Below are 22,360 nucleotides of genomic sequence, written 5' to 3'. Positions count from 1 at the left end.
GTTATCAAGTTATTGGAAGCTCCAACAACTTGTCCCTGAATACGAATTCGCAACTTTCGACTTACACCAGGTACCTACTTTACTGCTAGGTGAATAGGGACTAATGGGGGCTAGGAAGTATGTTCAAACAACTTTCACCGGCCCACACTTGGTGCCATCACAACACTATCTGGCAGATTGTTGCAAGAGTTCACAACTCTCACTCCGTACAAGTTACCCCTCACATTTTTCTGGGCTTTGGCTTCTTTAACCTTGAGCTGTGTGTGTACAGTATATATAAAGTGATAACCACACAAAAACGAAAATACAAAGTTCCCAGGCTCATTGGTGTGCTTCACATCTTTAGGGGTAAATAGAGACTGAGGAGGAGTTAGTAAAGTGAGGTCAAGTCCCTTGGAACAATAGCTGTCCATCATATTCAGCTAAATAATTGCCTAACCCTTTTTCTGGTTACAAATCTTCATAATTTTATAGCCATTTAAGTCCGTTATCCCTACACTCAACCTGTCGTGACGTCACAGTCTTTTAAGAAGGTAAACAGACAACAACGAGGGTCTGGTGGAGGAGCCTCCACGGGTCTCCAATATTGATTTATTAGTATATTTCTCCATTGAATTTTGGATATCCCCATTGAAACAGGTAACTTGTAAACTTACTTGATTTTCAACTACACGAGTAGTGTAATTTAAGATTAAGTAATTGATAATGGTTTCAATTGATACTTCTTTATGGATAGTTTTATTGGTGGCTGGGGTGATGAAGTTATTGAAGTATGGTTTCTATGACGAGTTTTCAGAATAAAGGTGCAACCTTATTGCTCGAATTATTTTGACATGATTTCACCTGATAGCTTACGTTCATTATATTGCATAACTTGCTAATTTGGGTAATGGTGTGGCCAAAATCCTAACCCCCTCATAAAATCCAGGTTCTGTCTCTGCATATTGTCAGTGGGTAATTTTGGAAAATACGACCACCAGTTGTTCGATTTCGTTATTTTTTTTCCACCATTATAGTAAGTATTTTAAAGGATGTGACCGACCGCCCAAGCAGCTGACGAGCTGATCATTAGCGAAGAATAATTTTTGGTAATTATTGATGAATCACCCGTGGCCGATTTTTTAATAAAAAAAAAGGTTATAAAAAGTAACAATTTTACTGTGTTTTATAGTGGACACTGTCGTTATTTGTGTAAATGTGTTAAAAAGTGGTTATTTCTAAATTAAACCTAACCTAACCATAGTTGATATGAAAAACACGCAGCAGGAACGTTGTTAGAAGACCTCACCAACCTAACCAAATAAACCAAACTAACCTTACCTAACTTAGAGCCTCCCAGACCCCCCGGTATATTAAACAGAAAAAACTTGCCATGATATGGTGTAATTTTACGTATTTTGTGGACGTGAGAGCAGCTGCCCTTACCGAATGGTACTTAAGCGCACACTGAGCATCGGCGTTGATCCAGTCCAGGCGGTGGAGTGTTTTGAAATACCTCAATATGATTGGCCGTTTACATCCTGGGATGAGACGTCACCGCCACATTACTGCTGAGAAGACAAAGTATTGTGTGCCTTGGAGCCTAATTATCTACCAAGCAAAGCATTTGCACAAGAAATGATTATCATATCAGAATTCACTGATGAAAATAAAGTAAGAAAGTATACTGTAAAACAATTAATTCGTCCGCGGGTCAGTCATCAACATTAACCTATTTTTTATTTTTTTTTTTTTTTCTACGACCATAAATCATCTGTAGTAGGCAGGGCATGAAGAATGAAGGAAATTGCTGGGTAAAACACAGTGAAAAACTGATCATATGACACTAAAATAATTTCTCTACATGCTTTATACATAAAGAGATTATTTATTTACTATAAATACTCCTTAAAAATCTGCCGTGTCGGCTCGTGTTGTTGTCTTTTCAGTTTGTTTCCTCTTTTAAAATACTGTACAGGGTACTTATTATAATGCTAAGAACATCTGTGGAAAAGATGATTGTAATCGAACAACTTTTGGTGGTAGCATTGTTCTCAGACATTACCTAGCAGTTTTATAACAGAACACTATAGTACATATTGTCAGTTTGAACTAATCAACATTATTTAGGTGCTTCTCTATATATGACTGTCAGTATGCATAACTTAATCAGAAGGCATAAAATTTCTAATTATACATGACTGTAATTCCTTTTGAATGACATTTTAACTGATGGACATGTATGTATCAGCAGGATGAGTGACACAACTGGACAGATTGTGTTTGGCATTATATTTGCCATTGGAGTCATAATCATTGTTAAGCTTACCACTCGACGCCTGCACCATGAACTCCACGCCAGAGACGTTATGAAGGGACATCGGTGGTGTGTAACAGGCATGTTTCCCAGGGTAAGTGAGATATTTCAGTGTCTCTCTTAAGTACTTACCCTGTAGAATCAAATGCATTTTGGCTCATATATGGTATACTTAGAATTGTATGAGTCTTATTGATTTTAAATGTTTTAACTCTTTCCACTAATGTAAACAAAGAATATGGAATGTGTTAGAGGGAGTTTACTTGTTCAGTAAATTATTAAAATTTAATTGAATTGGTTGATATTCACTGAACTATCTTGATTGGTTATGATGCTCATACAGTATGATAAGTTTTTACCATTTCTTTTGTTCTTTTATTTATGAAAATCTCTGTAAATTGCAAATAGCTAATTGTAGTACTGTTTTTTAAATGAAAGTAATCTTGTTAACATGGAGCTCATTAATTTAGAGTTGTGAGTAAAGTTGCTTGTCTCCAATGATGTGCACTCAGAAAAGATTCAAGGCGAGACTGACATAGCTGTGTCGGATGTTTTGTTAATTGCATGTGTGTTCTGTGCACAGTACTGTACTGTGTTGCATAGTATGACAAGTGGATGAGATTAGCATGTGTGATGTTTAAGCTTTTATTCAACATATGTTGGGAGATTGTTGACTCAGTGCTCAGCTGAGAAAATATATATATATATATATATATATATATATATATATATATATATATATATATATATATATATATATATATATATATATATATATATATATATATATATATATATATATATATATATATATATATATATATATATATATATATATATATATATATATATATATATATATATATATATACACACACACATATATATATACACTGTATATATTACAGGTATGCAAGGCATGAATGGAGCTGAGTGTCACAACCAAGACTGGAATTTTCCACCCTGTACTGGGGAAAGTTTTCCTGAGAATTAATCTACAGTGATCCCTCGGTTAACGAACGCCTCGGTTAACGAAATTTCGGTTAACGAACTGCCTTCCATAAGAATCTTCAATTCGGTTAACGAATTTCTTACGAACCGACCTCAACATGTTTTCGTTTGCACTGGCCGGGCAACCAGCTTTAGTATCAGTCCGCCAATACATTAATCGGTTCTAGGGCTTAAATTCCTTACTATTTTAGTAAATATCAAGAAGTTTATATTATTCAATAATTTTAAAAGTTTAATATTAACTTTTTTAGTCATTTTAACAATTATTGAACATAATTGAAGGTAAAGAAACTAGTTTCTGGCGTGCCATCCAGCCTGTTAACACACCAGACAGGCGTTAGTCTCTCTCTGTTTTCACTGGAGGTAACATCTTGCTTGAGACTCTCTTCAACTAAACGCTTTTTTTCTGTGTTTCCAAGCAAATTATTGGTCATTTTGAAATATATTTTACATATTGACAATATATAATGCAGTGCAGTGTTGATTTAAAGAAAATAATCTTGAAATATACCAAGAGAACTAAAATTTTATGGGTGAAATGGTGCCATGGGGTGACTTCTCTTCCACCCCAATGCCTTCTCTTCTTCCTTCTCCTCCACCCCCATTCTAATTCCATCATCATCATCATCCAGGAGCCTTCTACATACACACCTCAAAGTAAGTGAACTTTTCTACCATTTTTGTTGAATTTAGGAAATTTTCGGTGAGCTGGAACCAATTACCCAAAAACCCATTGAAACAATGGTTTCGGTTAACGAACTTTTCGGTTAACGAACAACCTGCTGGAACGGATTGAGTTCATTAACCGAGGAACCACTGTATGCATCTCACACGGACAGTCACGAGCTGTATTTATTTACACAAACACCACTGTACACGAACAATATATTATAAATAAAGTAATGTATATTATTACTGTACTGTACTCACCAGCAGGTGCTGTTATCTTGATCCTACAGTTGGCATACACTGTCCATTTTGCTCAATGTACAGTACAGTATAAGTAACTGTAATCACTTTTTACTTCATAACACTGTTTTCATGGCTGATTGTGTCCTGGTACAGTAATGTACAGTACTGTACTGTATACGTAACGGTAATCACATTTTGTCTTAACACTGCTTTAACACTGTATTCTTGGCTGATTGTGTCTTGGTACAGTAATGTACAGTACTGTACTGCGGAAAAGAAATTTATGCAAAAACAGCAGCAAGCGAGGGATCAACCTTGTACAATGGCAGAAGACTATGAACTAAGTGTGTCATGTTGCTAGTTTTAGAGTGGATAAGCTGGGAGAAGTATCATCCTATCACAGACATCCCATGCAGTCACATGACAGCATTAGTCAGTTGCCGTTTATGAACCAGGGTCACAGTTAATATGGTTCTTGTCCTTTGCTGTCCTAAGAGACAGACATAGGAATGCATGTGTTCTTTCCTTATGCCTTGGGATTGTGAATGTTATGACTTGAACAAATAGAAATGGATTTTAACCAAATTCAGCATGCGGATATATCACAATAAGGTCTTAGAGTAGTAAACAATTAGCATTTTCTGTCATTTAATAACCAGATTTATGGCCTCTTGGACTTGACAGTTGGGGAATTGTCCACCTTTAGTGTTAATCTTGCTCTTGTGACCATTATCTGTAACAGGCCATAGAAGTGGCCATTACACCTTCAATTTTTTTTTATGTAGTTTAAGCAAGGTCATAGTATAAATTGAAAACACTGTCACTGAGAATTCACTGGGTGAAATTTTATTTAATCTTGAAAATGATGATTTGAGTGTATGAGAGAGCATAAGTCCTGCATTGTAAACATGGGTGAAGTGTATAGAATAGCATGCAAACACAGTAAATGGAGTGTGCATTTGAATAAATTGCAGAATTCTGAATGAGTAGATTCTACGACAGTCATAAAATGTATGTTCTGGTTAGTATTTTTTGCATGATCTCTAAGGGGAAGAAACAGGAAACAAATTGCAGGTGGCATATGACATTGATAATAATGTTATTTTTCCATGATTTGCCACATGTACTTAACAGCCAAGCTTCTGCAACATATGTGAGAAACTGATCATGGTTTGTGATGGGGTATTCTGTGACTCGTGTGGAGTGTGTGCCAACTCTCCTGAATGTATTGAGGCGGCTGACAAGACATTGCCGTGCAAGGTCATCACCACCAAGGCCCGTACACACAAGCATCACTGGATCAGAGGTGATGCTCGATGTTGCCTGTTCTTGTTCACCTAGCCTTCTTTTGGCCAAAATTAATCAACCAGATTCTCTTTAGTTGAAAGGATTAGTAATTCTCTGTAATCTTTTTTTTTTTACAGTATACAATTTTTGATAATAAAAGTCAAATAATTTTTACTTAAATGAAGGCAAGGGGGTTGGTATGATCCTTGTTAAATATTTTATAACCTCAGGTCAGGATCAAGCATATAGTCAGTAAGTACAGAGGCTTGAGCCATCTCCTAGGGCTCTAACTTGTGACTGGGGTAAAAAACTCTGATAAATAGATTATCCTTCATCTTCATTCCAAGGTCCAGAAGGATATCCACTTATTAAGAAAGTATCCTCAATAAATAAAAGGCTTGACAATTTTGCTGTGAGCAAAGCAAAAGATGCCTTAATTCAGTCATTTGTTTGTTGACATCAGTTACAAAGTGCTTGAACCTGATCAACTGCTTCAGATCTCATTCACTCTCTGCACAACATAGACTTTCTGCTCCTGCTGTGATCTTGCAGACAGCCATTTTTTTATTTTTTTTATTTTTTATTCTTATTTTTTTTATTTATTTTTTTTTTTTGGACACAAAGGATAAAAAGGCCATGCAGTCCCAGTTGCTGATGTAGGAGTGTCCACTGTATTAGCTAATAATTTGGTTCCAGGGCCATCTCCTTACACTGAGGAAATGAAGCCCGTGCATACATCAGTTTTTTTTTTTATAAGATAGATTATTTTTGTTTTGTGAAAGAGATCAGGAAGATTCAGCCTCAGATGTTTACATCATGTATCAAGTATTGTGGTTTAGTGAATTTGATAACCTGCTCAATGAAACTAGGTAGTTCATTGAGAGCAAATTTAAGTTGTTTTCAGTGTGATTTGTCCTGTTTCTTAAATGTCTGACTTACCCTTCCACTTATTTTGTCCTTTGGGGCACCTCTTCGGAGAGAACCTAAGGGTTTGCTCCACTATTTTAATTGCTGTCATTGAGTTTCTGTGAATTTTTGACTGACAAGCTGTTGCATTTTGAAATTTATGACATTTCTTGCATGAACATGTGTACTGTAACAAACAGTTTCATTCAAGTTACTTTGTTGAACCTCCATGTGGCAGAAAGGCATGATACAAAATAAATAAATAAATAAAAACATTTTAACCTACAAAAGTACTGTACTGAACTGTCAGAAAATGTAAAAGGACATTTTATGTAAACAAAAATTGTAACCTAACCATATTGAGTATGTTATGATGCTAGAATTGTGGTGAATTACTATAAAGCAGAAAATAAAGAAAATTGAAGTTTAGCAATTTAAAATAGAATAAAATAATAACTTATGCTGATGTTTTGGGAGCTGCTATCTTAATTGATGGTAAGAGGACCTTCCCTCCATATACAGTATATGCGACTATCATGAGAAATGTGATGTTGTCTGGCAGTGAAACATGGGTGGTTAAAGAGTTTGACTTACACAGGCTTGAGCTATCTGATACGGGAATGGTGAAGTGGATGTGCAATTTGACACGAAAAGATGGGAAACCCTGTTTTTTGCTAAGAGGGCAGTTGGGTATTGATTGGCAAACTCTTGCATAGAGGTAGGCTGAGATGGTTTGGACATATGGGGAGAATGAAGGAGGCCAGTTGGGTTAAAAGATGCAGGAGTTTAAGTGTATAGGGGATGAGAGGTAAGGGGTTGAGCAAGAATGATGTAAGGAGAGGTTACAAGACATGACAATACTATAGAGTTAAGAATCTGATGAGAGGGGACTACAAGAGAACATGCAGCTTGGAGAGATGACATCAGGTAATGATGGCTAACCCATGTAAATGTGGAAAATAACTCTAAAACACATGATGATGAAATTGATTCTGGAATATAATGTCCATCCCCTGGTGCAGCAAGGGTTGGCAGTGGAAGTTTCAAAGAAGCAGTTTCTCTTGAGTGATAGTAGTGATAGTTTGCATATGTTATGGTTTAGTCCATTTTTTCCTGAACAGCTGGGTAGCTTCATGTCTTCATACGGCTATTGTTGACGAGCTAAATATTTTATTTACTTGTTTTCTCACCGATTTAATGTACAGTAATTATGTCCAAATTGTCTAGTGATTATTAAGTTGGTTTAGATTGTTTGTGACTAACCCACTGGAGGGTGATACAGTGTACAGTATAGGTTTTTTGAGATGATACATAATTCAGGTTCTTGTCAATGATGACTAGAGATGATAAGCACAGGATCCTGCGAATGCCTTTCTCAGGTTCACTAAAAAGTTTAAGATGGGTTCCTCTTTGCTTTCTTCTGAGGGTACATAGCATAGGTGAAGAAGGGCCAAGGATCTTCTAACGGTTGGCAGATACATCACAGTCGTCGCATTTTGGGGGATTTTAGAGGAAGAATCTCTGAAATATTTAAATCATTCTGGAGGTTTGAGATGGAAGATGGAGAAGCCTTATAATTAACTTACTTCCAAATCAGGCAGGTTAAATAAAAACTACTGAATATTCATCTGTTAGCTCCATGTTCTAGAATCTTCAGGAATAACAGGAATCCACCATTAAATAGAAGTGGTGGATTTTGACAAGGTACTTTTGGTGTGTTTCTGTAAACCATAAGGATGCTCATTGGTACAGAATGTGTCAGTTCATAAACAATTTAGGAAATACCTTATTTTCATTCTAAGTAAAAATCATTACCAAGTCAAGGTATTCCCATGCTGTCTGGTTTTGTAATGAGAGTTGCTTGATCCCGACCTGAGGTTGTTAACCCCTTCACTATGGGATGCCAATTTTAATTTTTATTTGGTTAACACCTGAACATTTTACTTGGCATAGGGAGACTCCCCGTACCCAATGGTTAATGGAGGATTGATCTTGAAATCCCATTTTACAACCAAGTTTGGGATTGAGCAACTCATTATCCCTCCTTCCTACCTTTGTGGGTGCTAATGTGAGCTGGGTCTGGATGAATGACCAGGTTTGAACATTTGAGACTGATGTCTCAAAACAAATGAACAGATAAGAGCATCTCTTATTATGCTCATAGTAAAACTCGAGCCTTTTCCCTTTTAAGGGTACTGTTACCATCTTATCAAGTGGATATCTTCAGGACAGCTGTATCAATGTGAAGAATAATTCCATCAATGAATTTATTTTCAGATTCCAGTCACATGCTGGGGCCTTGAAGCATGAAATTACAACCTCTAGACTTGCTAATTGTGCAGTTGCTTGATCCTGACTCAGTTATAAAATGGGATTTCAGGATCAATCCTTTATCATTCTCTGCAATAGTGGAGAAGTTCCAGAGTTGCTATAGTTTAATAATTTGCTGCTAAGAGTTTATAATGATTTATTCATTGTACTGCACCTCCTAATATTTGTTTCTAATCTTATGACTCCTTAAAACCCATATTATTCATCCAGATAATTCTAGGGATTGGAACTCAGATTAGGCACTCAATATAGTGTCCTGGGATTTATCAATATAGGAGGTACAATATATCCACAGCTTGGAACTTCTTTGAAAAATAATAAAAGCTATTTTAAGGCTCTTTGGTAAATGATGTTGCAGTTAAAGGCAGGGGGGTATCAGGTCATAGGCACATCAACAAAACCTGGTCTACTTGTTTGGATCATTTCATTCATAGCTGTATTCTCACAGAGTGTAGAGGTATCTGTCCTGAATACATTAGTTCCAACAAGGGCCAGATGATTTTTTTCATATCTGTCTTTACAATTGACACTTTTATGATTAAGTTATACAGTCACAGCTTTTTGTGTGTGGGAGGGGGTGATAAAAAGACATTTATTTTTTCTCGAGAAAGGCACACAACTACTTTTTTTTTTCTTTTTTTTTACACACACACACACACACACATTAACCTAAGGGTAAATCAGTTTGGGGAGCCTAACATTCTCCTCTTCCATAAAAGAACTCCAAATTACCTAAATAATTCTGCTGTTTTGTTTGGTAAGTTTGTTAACAAGAGAGGGAACTTCAGGTTGTTCATGAGCGACTGGGTTTCTGTGTCCAAAGCGTGAGCCAGGATTTACTAATTCAGTCTGGCTGGTGTTCAGACTTAAGGAAAGAGCCTTCTAATAATAATGTATCTCTCTGTTAGAAGTCATTTGTGCTGCCTAGAACAAAATATTAAAGCGCAGCGTCTCTTTTGTTAAGTGGAGTATCCTGGCTGCAGTTATAAAGATGTCTTTGTGTGATTTTGTTGTTAAAAAGAGTCCAAACAGACCTGGGCTAAAACATGTATGCTATAACGAATCTAATTGGTTCTAGAACCTTGTTCGTTATAGGATTAATCCGTTCCAGGCCCCCAAATACAACCACTTAACACTGAAAAATATAATATAAAATTGTAGAAATTGTAAAAAAGTGCATAAATATGGATCTAAACCCCTGAAATAAAGAATATCATTAATACTTGTAATAAAAAAACAATAAATTAGTAAAAAAAAAAAAAGAAAAAAAAATTAAATAATGTTCGTTGTAGGAGTTTCGTTCGTTATAGCATTCTCAATTTTATAGGTAAAACCATTCGTTATAGGAATATTCGTAGTAGGATCCGTTCGTTATAGCATACCCCACTGTACTGTACTATTAACTACAAAATATATATAGTCTGTATGTAACTGAATTCCAACATACAAATTTTTTTTCCAACTCACTGAAGATCATACAGGTGAATAATGGGTTCATAACCTATATTAAATGAGGGAGAACTGCATCAAGACTCCTTAAGCTCACAACCACGAATGGTGGTTTTCGTCTCCTGGACTCCTGTCTCAGGAATAGTTTGATGAGTGGCAGCAATCGATACTGGGAGTTTAATAGGGTTGCAGCTTTCAACCCATAATACTAAACTTGATGGACACTGTTCACTAGTCCTGACTTGACTGTAAAGTGAGATTTCCAGGATTAACCATTTCTATTATACCAAAATTACTGGTGAACTCTGTTGCCCTCCTCTTATGGTTATGTGGCAGAATAGCTGGCACTGAAGTACTTTGTTGATTTGGTCCTTTGGTATGACTAAACAAATGATTGGAGAGTTGCACACTGCTGATGTGGTTGTGACCTGATAGCGTTCTACGTACTTTGAAAAGCAATACTTAATTTTTAAGCATCCTGGGGCTAATCTATTGATTTGTCCCTGGTCATTTTAGTCAAGGGTTAGCCTGGGTTTTAACTTTATGGACTTAGCTGGCTGAACAACATGGGTTGTCCAATATGGTCTTGGTTATCAAATGGGATTTCAAGTTATATTCATCATTTTTACTGCTTTGAAACTCCATCAAACAAATTTTGTGGTCATGTCGTTTGTATAATTAAGGCAGAATTACCCAGGATTGATAATGACATATTGTACTTATAGAGAGCACTGTATTTTCTAATTATTCATTGTCATGTTATGAGGATAGCTAATTGACTTTTTTTTTAGATAGATAATACTGTATAGTACTTATAGAAATTTATTTACAATTTTATTATAGAGTTTATCCTTGAAATTCAGGAAGATATGTTGGAGAGGAATTTAAAGGATATAGATTTTACGCTAACAAATTTTTTTTATCATATTTAATAATTATTAATTTGTTTTTGTATCTTTGAGAAAAAGTACAGTACAGTATACCTAATATTAATATTTTTATTGCAAGATATGTCTACTTTGTCACCAGGAAATCTACCACTTAATGCAGTTTGTGAAATGTGCAAGAGAGAATGTGGAACAGACCCCATGCTGTGTGACTGGTGGTGTTGCTGGTGCCACCGGTCTTCCCATGATGCCTGTGTCAAAAACATAACAGAGGTAAAAACATAATTCTATGAAACCATTCTACAGTGTGCACCTTTCTTTTTTGTGGGTGTGGAGGAGTGTGGTTTTATGAAGGGTTAGCTATACCTGGAGAGGACTACACACCTTCCTGAAATGTGTACTAAATTGAATATCAAGTTCAAATGGTATATGTTCGCACTACTGTAATGGTATATTACATACACTTAGTCACTGAAATAGAAAGTGTGCCCTGTATGCCTGATGGCTTGGTTGGGGTAGTACAGCACATTGTAAGCTAAGCCTTTTTGGTACACAAGGTAGTAGTGTGGCTAAGTACTGCAATCAACTCTCTTCACTTCCTCAAATTCAAAGTTATTTATTAGTAAAATCATTGTAACCACACTGCCAAAGCTGGCATGTTTGCAAAGTACTTTCTGCAATTTAATTTAATATAAGTGCAGCAGTTTGTCCAAATTTTATACTATACTGTATACAGTACTGTACATGCTTCTTTCAGGTCTGTGACTTGGGTAAGCTCAGAGAGTACATCGTTCCACCCAACTGCATTCGCTTGAAATTGTCGAGGATGAGGAAAAATCTCCTTTTTAAGGAAGTGTTGAAACCAGAGAGCACCAATTGGAGTCCAGTCATTGTTATAGGTAAGGGTAAAAAGCAGGAATAGTAGGTGAGTGATTGTTGGGAAAAGATTACTAATATTTATTGAAGAGACACACCATGACTGGGATCCCTACTCTCTTCTCTCTGTTAAATTAAGCCTTGCTTTATTAACCCCTTCACTATGGGGATGCCACTTTTAATATTTTATTTGTCTCATGCCAGACGATTTTATTCAGCACACAGGGTACCTCATACACAAGTGGTTATGGCTGTAACACTGATGTTTATGAATCACATGTTGATTCTGTGGTATGGGATGAATAAGATGTATAGGATTTGTGTTGTCAGGTCATGATAACTTTTGCTTATACAGTATTACCAGTGTACCTCTCTAAACCAAAATTTGCTATACTGTACTGTATACCGCACTGCTGCTCAGATTCCAGTAATACCTCTCTATTCCGAACAGATTCGCTATTCAGTACTGTACACTATATACTGAACCCTCTTCTGAACCCCTCCTCAAATATTCAATACTGTACTGTATAATACTATAATACAATACTTTAATGTGACTTAGAAATAAAGAAAATACATTCTACAGTAATATGAAACTACAGTATAAAATAAGAACAATTAGGTGTGGGAACTTAATTCTCTGTGAGAGAGATGTTAGGTAAGGCAGGTTGTTGGCTGGATTGAGCTTAAAATTCTCCCCTCTTGTCCTGCAACCCCCTTATTAACCTAATGGCCACCCTAGACATGGCTATGCTGTGGGGAGGAGGCCAGTGGCCTGTGTAGGATCCCTCTATTTTTTGGATAATTTTGCCAAGGGCTATTATGAAGTTCAGTACATTACTGTTCTTTATTCCACAGCTTGGGCTGGTAGACCATTCCATAGGTTTACCACCCTCTGTGTGAAATTGTTTACCTTATACAGTACAGTATTCGTTCTGCATAATTTGGCGAGCTTGTGGTTATGTACTGTACCAACATTTGATTGGCCCATTTTGTAGGACTGTCCTTTTTGAAGACTATGATTCTAGAGCATTTGTTCTCTCTGGGTTAGTAATATTACGTAAAGCTACAGCATACACTTTGTAAACATTACTTACAGTCGATTTTTCACTTGCTCGTATTACTGGGAGGATTGGTTAAAACAACAGCCTGCAATTTTCCATAATTCCTATATTATTATAGATACTGTATTTAATTTCTTATGGTGCTGGGTGAATAAAACATTATTGTAAATTAATTAGTCCCCCCCCCCAAAAAAAAAAACTCACTCAACCTGATGAGTTATTATGTCATATTAAATTCCAGGTGATCTGTTTACATAGATGAACAGCTGTGACCAGCCAGCCAGCCAGGGAAGGAACTGTTTATGTAATATTGAAATATATTTGTACAATATCTACGTATTACTGTATTTTTTATGTATTATGTATGATATATGGCGTATATTAATATTTTGTGTTACCAAACTATATTTTATATAAAAAAATCCAGCATTGTGACAATTTATCTGGACTAAACATACCAAACGTTTTCATATATACCGAACAATGTTTGGTATTGAATGAGATTTACAGATTAATTTTACTGTGCAGGTATACTGAAAAATTCCCCATAACAAACTGGCTGCTCACCAATTATGTCGGTAGAGAGAGGTAATTCTGTAGTTCTTCCTTTAAGAGCAACAGTTGTTATGGAGAGATGAGAGTAGTCTTTGGGTTATGTGAGGGCAGATCTCAGCAGTGGATACTACTACCCAGCCACAAATGCTTATGGTTACATGACTAACCTGGGTTAGTGACTTCCCTGGTGTAGTGAGTGTATTACTCAAGTCATTTAGCTTCAGGCTCTGCAATCAAATGGGATTTTAAGATCAGTCCTCATATCTATTCAGATTGTAAAAATGTCTAATTGTAGTTGTTATTTTTAGTAATGCTTTAGTAACTGTTGCTACTATACCTTCTTGTGATAAAAAGGTTTGTTGGCTGACTTTAAACTGTCTTTGCAGGTAATCGAAAATCTGGCAGCAGTGAGGCAGATAGTGTCTTGTCATCATTTAGAAATGTCTTGAATCCTGCTCAAGTAAGAGATCTGGCGGATTATCCTGCAGAGGAAGCTCTGGAATGGTGTCGTCTGCTGCCTGCTGATGTTACATGTAGAGTTGTTGTAGCAGGTGGAGATGGTACTGTGGCATGGATTTTCAATGCCATTCACAATATGAAGTTAAAGGTAAAAATATAGTCATACCTTACTTTAAATAGCGGAGAGAAAATTTAAATAGCTTTATATATTCACCAGTTAGGGCATACAGTATTATTGTCATATTTTCTATAATCTGAATATTGTAGGAAAAGCAACCTTTTAAATGATTCCCATATTAATTCTTCAAAAGATCGGTAGTTGAGCCTTTATAGTACTGTACCCCTTCTTTGAAGTTGACAGTATCAGGCTTAAGAAAATTTTGATTTTGCAACTTTTTTATTTCCATTTTATTATATTATTCTTGGGGAGACTTTATTGATGAGTCGTGTCTTCTTACCAAGTTGTCTGTCTATCTATTTTTCATTCATTGGCTTATAATAAAGGTACCTCAGGAAAGATTTGATGTAGCCCTGTTAGATTCGAAGGATTGGTTAAAAAGAAAATGGATAATTAGATTTAAGAGGGAGTGGGTGAAGCCACCAAGAAGATGGATGGATGGGGTGAAGGATGCCCTGAAGGTGAGGGAGGTGAACATCTAGGAATCAGCAGTATGCATGTACAGTATGTATGAGTGAAGTACTAGCTAGCATTCAGTGACATTTTGGGAAGGATGTGATGCTGATGGCAGGCTCTAATTTATTTGAAGCAATAGGTAAACCAGTTTTGGGGTCTTTATGTGAAAGGGAGTACCATTGGACTGTCCCTGTAGCTACATCCCCCTAGCAGAGCAACTCATATTTTTGGATAAATACCTGTACAGTATACTACGTAATTTTATTTTTTTATTATTTTTTTTTTTACTGTTACACGCACACACAACCGTTCATACAGAATGTTTTATATAGCTGGTTAGATACAAAATCATAAGTTTAATTTTATTTTGAGTGCAATTTCAAATTGATTTGGGTATGGTATATTGTTTAGGCAGATCTACTGGTATGGTAGATACAGGGTATAAAGTAATTTGTACCTTTATCTAAACAAAAATAAAAAATTGCTTACAGAAAGATCCTTTGGTTGCCATTTTGCCACTTGGAACAGGCAATGATCTCTCCCGTGTTCTTGGCTATGGTGAAGGTCACTCCAGATATGTGGATGTAGTTCAGTATCTACAGGAACTTGCCTCAGCAGTACCAACAAAATTGGATAGATGGAAGGTTCATTTTGTTCCAAACAGGAAGCTTGGTTAGTTTCTACTGTTTTTATCTAAACTGTGTTCATACCAATCTCAAGTAAAGTAGGTCCAGTATTCTTGTCAAAAATTTTATTTGCAACGTAATATTTTATTATTATTGGAGACAAGTTTGGTAGAGATAATGTAGAGACATAAGATTATGAGCATCTGAACATGATAAACTTATGACGTATCATTTGTGTTGCTGTCATGGGTACAAAGCAAACAATAATGTTTATGCTCCTGATGGTGATATTCAGAGAAATTGATCGTTTCTTTACTCTTACACTATACAGTATAAATATACTAATCCAAATTTTTGCTGAAGTTAAACCCTAATCTTCCAACAGGAATACGCATGCCAGCTCGGGAATATTTTATGAACAACTATCTCAGTGTTGGTGTGGATGCCCTCGTTACACTCAACTTTGATTGGGCACGCCAGTCACCATTTTATATATTTAGCAACCGATTGATAAATAAGGTAATGTAGTACAGGTACTGTATATATCAAAATGTTTTTCAGTTTTATATGCTTACAATAGGTATACATGAGCACTGGTCCTTGAAAATGATAGTGAGTCTTATTTTACAATTTGAACCATTTTCATGAGACTTTATTTCTATTTTTTGGTCTTGTAATTTTGTGACCATATAAGAGGTGCATGATAGGATACTTTTTCAGTGAACATTCACAGCACATACCTCAAGCTGCTAGAGTTCATTGCAGTTAGGCACACCCTGGTCACCATTGTTTACATGAGGCCCCCCAAATTCGCGGGGTTGGGTTCTCAAAATGGCCGTGAATTGCCAAATCCATGAATAACATTTGCGGACTGGGAGGTACATTTTTACTTGTGTACAAAGAAATGTATGTTCCCTTTATGTGTTTGCCCTTAGGACAATTATTTCCTTTACCTGTATTGTATATATGTGTGTGTGTTTGTAGACACCCACACAAAACAAATAAATAATAACTGGAAAATCCTCTCACAAATAATTAGAAACAAATTTATTAAAAATGTGAGTTTACCCTCAAGTCCGTGCATTATTTATACTGTAAAGTAATAAAGCGCGGACTTGAGGGTAGACTCACATTTTTTTAATAAATTTGTTTCTGATTATTTGTGAGAGGATTTTCCAGTTATTATTTATTTGTATGTGTTTTGTGTGTGTGTGTCTACACAAACACACACACACACACATATTTACAATACTGTACAGGTAAAGGAAATTACTGTCTCTAGAACAAATGGCTCCCTGTCTCAGCTGTGAAAATGCCAGTAACTATAAAACTACCTACATTCATTCTTGGGTACATCCAAGGTGTCATCCGCGAATAATAGAGGACCGCAAAATAAAATTCCGCGAACTTGGGGGCCACCCTGTAATTACTCTTTCAAGCGGAAGGGAGTTGCTATCATGCTTGTGTACTAATACACTTTTCCAACTTCTCTACATTTAATTACAAAGCATCTGCCTTGTCTTTTAAGATATAATTCCTTCTTGGTCAAAAATATAAAGCTTTTTTTTTTTTTTTTTTTTAAACTAAGAAATGTACTTATTCCATGAAGGATTGATTATATCCAACTTATATTCAACAATAATGCATCATAAATCCTCTATTAATTTGTCCTAGATTAGCTTGGAACTCACTATGGAAGGGTTGCATGATTTTCCTTCAGTCACCAAACTTCATATGTATGATGTAATAACAATTAGATCTTGGAAAAGTAGCTTGCTGGGGTCTATTTTTGAGTAAATATAGGTCATGTTAAATTTTATATTCAATGTGGGTTCTATACAAATGGAACTTGCTACAGCCATCAAATTTCATGGTCATAATGACATTAATGACCTCCCTGAAAAAAAATTGCCTTGGCACTTTTCTGTGATATTTACTTTAAGTCCAGCTATATTTTATGTTCACCTATGGTTCTGCAGTAATGCACATAATAAGGTCACCAAAATCTCTGTGAATGATCAGCTAATGACAGTAGTCACTTCACTGAAAGAAAATGTATAGTTAAATTAATACAGCCGCTGGTGAGTGTTATTATCTTCATATAACTTTTCTGTGTTTACTACCTGTGTTCATTTAGCTTCATTGTGTAGTGTGCAGTAGTGTAAGAAGTTTAAACACTTGCAGATGATATACTTCACATTTGGTACTAAGGATGTCTTTGAGCATGAGTGTAAGGACCTAGACCAGAAGCTTGAACTGTATATGGATGACCAAAAAGTGGAGCTGCCTAATTTGGAAGCTGTGGTTGTTCTCAACATAGCAAGTTGGGGTGCTGGAGTAAGACCTTGGACCTTGGGCACTGGTTAGTAAATTTTATTCTCAGATCTAAATTATTATCTTTTCCAACTTGCACAGATTATATCATAAAACATTTCTTTTTTATTTTTAATATCTTCCTATATATGCAGAAGGAATATGTATTTTCCTTTGTTTATCTATAAAGACATGACTCATACTTCTGTCTAACACCAATTTGTTAGCAGGATTGCACAAAACATACATAAGACAATATAGTACTGTATAATAATCATGAATGTTTTTCTACATGGACTATTAGCTAACCTTATTATATTCATGAACTGTTTGATTTATGTATTTATATAAGTTTTCCTCAGTTTCAGGAGATGGCAGTTTTTGGTTACTGAGATCGTGTGTGTTTGTACTTAATGTTTACATTTTCTTAGTCACTATTTGCAATTACCAAATTGTATACAGGCATTCCTTACTATATAATATGAAAGGGATGCATTCCATGGAAGTCAAGAATAAAGTGATTATTTTTTTAGAGAAACTAATTCTCCTATGGAGCATGTGTTAGTTGGCACTGATTTTCAGCCAGTCTTAATACAAAAGACTTAAAGACTCAATAAATCATAACTGAACTTTACTGAATGTATAATTCACCTCCAGCTTAACTCTTCAGATGTTTAACCACCCCCCAACGCTACTTGGAGGACTAATCTTCAGGTGACGATGGATCTCGGTATTGTATTTACATGAGGATTGGACGAATCACTGTTGTATAATTGGAAAAAAGAAGGGCAGCATAAGTTGCCTGGACTATTTCCATGTAGTCAGTTGCTGGTTTGGTGCTTGTGTCTGTGATACTGAAGACCCATACAAGAGTGTGTGATGTTCGTCCCTGATGATACATTCTGTTTATGAGAAAAAGCAAGATTCTTCTATTTCCACAATAATCCCAAGACTGCCAAGTTGGATTGGATCTGCTTGAAAATGCCTCATGCACACTTTTTGAAAGAAACTAGCAATAAATCATTTTTTTCTCGGGAATATTTACACAGCGACTTGTTTTGCATATGTGTTCAAGCTACAAATATATTGATTGGACCCATTGCTGTATATAGTGGGAGTGCATATAAAGAGGATTGCCTGTATAGTGACAAGAAAGTGCAAATCAACAAGTACAAACACTTAAAACACACTTGTGCAAATCTTGCATTTCTTGAGGCGTCAATATCCCTTGACCTATATCATACAAAAGTGGGAGGGAAGTAAAGATAATGGATTGATAAGTTTATTATAAGTTTTTGATGCTGCTTTGCAACTTTTATCTTAATAATCCTTTCATTTTTTTAACTTACAGGAGGAGCTAATGCTCCAAAGCAAGACTTCCATGATGGACTTTTAGAAGTATTTTGTCTGGTGTCATCATTCCACATTGCCCAGTTGCAGCTTGGACTTAGTGAACCCATAAGACTTGGCCAGTGCTCTTCTTTAAAGGTAATACTTGTACTGTATGATGATTAAATATACTGTAATTTATTATTTTAGTAATTTTGATGTGAGGATAAATAGGGAAAAGACAGCTGGGCATCGTACATTGTGTCTATGTTTACTTTTTTATACTTTGTTATATATATCCTTTTATAATGAAAACTAGTGGGATCTTTTTATCATATAAACCGTAATAGACTTATACAGACTGTATATAATTTTGAACTGGGGCCAGACCCAGACGGGGAGGGAGGGGGGGGGGGCACAGTTGGACCATCAAGTGTGCATATGGAATCATGGCAGATGATAATATTAAGGGCTGTTAGACTGTGTTAGTGGACAGAGGACTAAACTTTTTCATCAACCTGTCATCTATCCCAAATTCCACCTGTTTATTCTGTTTCATTATAGTTTCATCAAAGTATTTATTTATGGATTTATTTACTCATATATTTCCCAGTTTAGAATAAAGCTATAATAAATTTATATTATCTCCTATTGTCTGACAGCTTTGCTTGAAAGGAACTGCACCAATGCAAATTGACGGTGAGCCATGGGAGCAGCACCCAGGCACCATTATGTTATCACATCATCATCAGGCATCTGTTCTTCTCAGAGAGTGATACTAAAGGAACATATATTGATATTGTTGAGGGCTCTTCAGTATATTTTGTAACAGTCATATATACTGTACTGGATACCTCATTGTATACTACAGTATATTAGCATATAATTTCCTATTTATCTTGACAATATTTATTTGTTAAAGAGCATTTATTGGTGATGTTTAAAATATTGTATTATGTTATGTGGCTGTCATAACATGTACATCAAACTGTCTTAGACAGGAAAATAGTAACTCAGGGCCATTTCTTGATGACTTGGTCTCTAGTCATTTAGAAGTCATATCTTTATGTGTACAAGAATATACTAAGGTAATTGTTGATGACTTGTTTAACAATAATTTTCTGTGGAGAATATTTATACACTATACAAAATGACTGGTATTAGAATGCATGATATCAATCATACCTTCAATTTGTTTGTAGCTGATGTACCAAAGTGCATTGATGAACTCAAGGTATATGTAAGTTTTTCTCAAACTGAGTTTTATATTTATTATTGTCCCAGTTTTGATAATGAATATAACCCCTTGAAAGAGTGCTGTGAACAGTGACATAGCTAACCCTATAGGCTTAGCACTTCCTATGTCCTCAGTATTTCTTTCATGACCAATTGTTCAAATTGAAATAATGACGAGCACTTGAGCTGGATGTAACATATTTTGTGTGTACAGTATTGAGTCGGTTAATAATCTGTGGAGAATAGAATTTTGCCTGAATGTGTTCATCTAACTTTAGGAGCTTTTCTGTAAAATGTTGAAGTGTTCTAAAGTAGCTATTGCATATTTATTAGTTACAGTTTTTTAAGTTATATTTCATGTTAATTACTTTTCATTACTAAATTGTTGGTGCTTTACTTTTGTAATAGCAGAACCCAAGTTTGATCCTGGGTACTGCACTTATCTAGCTCCTCAGTTAGGTTTTACATCATATATACTTCCACTAGTAGATGTGTATGTAAACTTGCCTCACTTTTAATATTTATATGTTCAGTTTTTCCTAAAGCTCATGACCAGTTTTTCTCTTCAACACTGAAGATCTGTGCAGGAATTGGGGTCATCTGTCTGGAAGTGAAGGCTGCAGGTATTGTGATAAAATTGTTGGGTGAGGATGAACTTTTTAAGAAAAAATGGTCTCTATGTGTGAGGTCTGTAGTTGATGAGTATTACTGAGCTAGAGTGATGGATGTGCACCTTATGCTGCTGTTAATTTTTTTTTCCATGGACCTTTAGAGATTTTACAATGGCATGCTTTTCTTAGGGTGCTATTCTTTTGTAGACAATGGAATAAATGGAGAATTAATCCTGAAGCAGCATTTTATGGCTGAGCCTGAAACTAGGTAGTTTTTGTAGTGTTTTAATTAAGCCAGTGGCCTTGGCCACTGTATTACGTATATGTATATATATATATATATATATATATATATATATATATATATATATATATATATATATATATATATATATATATATATATATATATATATATATATATATATATACATACATATATATATATATATATATATATATATATATATATATATATATATATATATATATATATATATATATATATATATATATATATATATATATATATATATATATATATATATTCTTGAACTCAATCAAATTTCCAGAAGATTGAATTAGATTAACCGAAAAGGGTTAAGATGTGAAACCATTGTTTCAATGGGTTTTGGATAATTGGTTAATGCGAAAATTTCTAAATTTAACAAAAATGGTAGAAAAGTTCTACCACTTACTTTGAGGTGTGTTAATGTAGAAAGGCTCCTGGATGATGATGATGATAGTAGATTAGAGATAGAGTTGGAGAAGGAAGAAGAGAAGGCATTGGGGTGGAAGAGAAGTCACCCCATGGCACCATTTCACCCATACAATTTTAGTTCTCTTGGTGTATTTCAAGATTATTTTCTTTAAATCAACACTGCACTGCATTATATATTGTCAATATATAAAATATATTTCAAAATGACCAATAATTTGCTTGGAAACACAGAAAAAAAGCGATTAGTTGAAGAGAGTCTCAAGCAAGATGTTACCTCCAGTGAAAACAGAGAGAGACTAACGCCTGTCTGGTGTGCTAACAGGCTGGATGGCATGCCAGAAACTAGTTTCTTTACCTTCAATTATGCTCAATAATTGTTAAAATGACTAAAAAAGTTAATATTAAACTTTTAAAACTATTGGATAGTATAAACTTCTTGATATTTACTAAAATAGTAAGGAATTTAAGCCCTAAAACCGATTACTGTATTGGCGGACTGATACTAAAGCTGGTTGCCCGGACGAATTACAAAAGCTGGCTATGTTGAAATTCGGTTCGTGAAATTCGTTAACGAATTTTTTAGATTAACAGGTCAAGGTCTTATGGAAGCGGATTCGTTAACTTGAAATTTCATTAACCCGAGGCGTTAGATTAAACAAGGGGTCCTGTAATATATACACAATCAACACCTCAACCCGCCAGGATTTGCTGTAAGCATTGAATGATCGTTCATTTTGTAAGTAGATTAGGAATATGAGCTTTTTAAACTAAATGATATTGATGATTTGCAGTTGAGAAACTGGATTTTGCAAGGAAAAAATTGCAATTACCTGAAGTTGGTCTAAATTTAATGACCTT

The 22,360-nt window shown here is 35.2% G+C and overlaps 1 protein-coding gene across 3 annotated transcripts; it reads left to right on the top strand.

Annotated features, from left to right (window-relative positions):
* The first annotated feature begins 513 nt into the window (after positions 1–513).
* On the top strand, positions 514–21,101 carry LOC121878392 (diacylglycerol kinase epsilon-like). Of its 3 annotated transcripts, none has more exons than XM_042384600.1 (11): positions 514–639; positions 2,231–2,390; positions 5,354–5,525; positions 11,201–11,352; positions 11,837–11,978; positions 13,961–14,181; positions 15,159–15,339; positions 15,679–15,812; positions 17,478–17,655; positions 18,958–19,094; positions 19,598–21,101. In XM_042384600.1, the coding sequence occupies exons 2-11, from the start codon at positions 2,235–2,237 to the stop codon at positions 19,709–19,711; spliced, it is 1,587 nt and encodes a 528-aa protein (XP_042240534.1). In that variant the 5' UTR covers positions 514–639; positions 2,231–2,234; the 3' UTR covers positions 19,712–21,101. The 3 variants fall into 3 exon arrangements, with proteins under 3 accessions (XP_042240534.1, XP_042240535.1, XP_042240533.1); XM_042384601.1 differs by having other exon boundaries at positions 520–639; positions 2,234–2,390; positions 11,222–11,352; XM_042384599.1 differs by having other exon boundaries at positions 520–639; positions 2,234–2,390.
* The last annotated feature ends 1,259 nt before the right edge of the window (positions 21,102–22,360 follow it).

The sequence above is a fragment of the Homarus americanus genome, unplaced genomic scaffold (genome assembly GCF_018991925.1).
Source record: "Homarus americanus isolate GMGI-L3 unplaced genomic scaffold, GMGI_Hamer_2.0 scaffold41027, whole genome shotgun sequence".
Classification (NCBI taxonomy): domain Eukaryota; kingdom Metazoa; phylum Arthropoda; class Malacostraca; order Decapoda; family Nephropidae; genus Homarus; species Homarus americanus.
The sequence above is the reverse complement of the archived record's forward strand: the minus strand, read 5'-3'. Positions and strand labels throughout refer to the sequence as shown.

What these genes read in the sequence shown, in the direction of transcription:
- LOC121878392 (XM_042384600.1), top strand. Translation starts at nt 2,235, where the DNA reads ATGAGTGACACAACTGGACAGATTGTGTTTGGCATTATATTTGCCATT. An exon ending in TAACAGGCATGTTTCCCAGG is followed by an intron (nt 2,391 to 5,353) that starts GTAAGTGAGATA and finishes TGTACTTAACAG; the next exon opens with CCAAGCTTCTGCAACATATG. An exon ending in GCCAGTGCTCTTCTTTAAAG is followed by an intron (nt 19,095 to 19,597) that starts GTAATACTTGTA and finishes ATTGTCTGACAG; the next exon opens with CTTTGCTTGAAAGGAACTGC.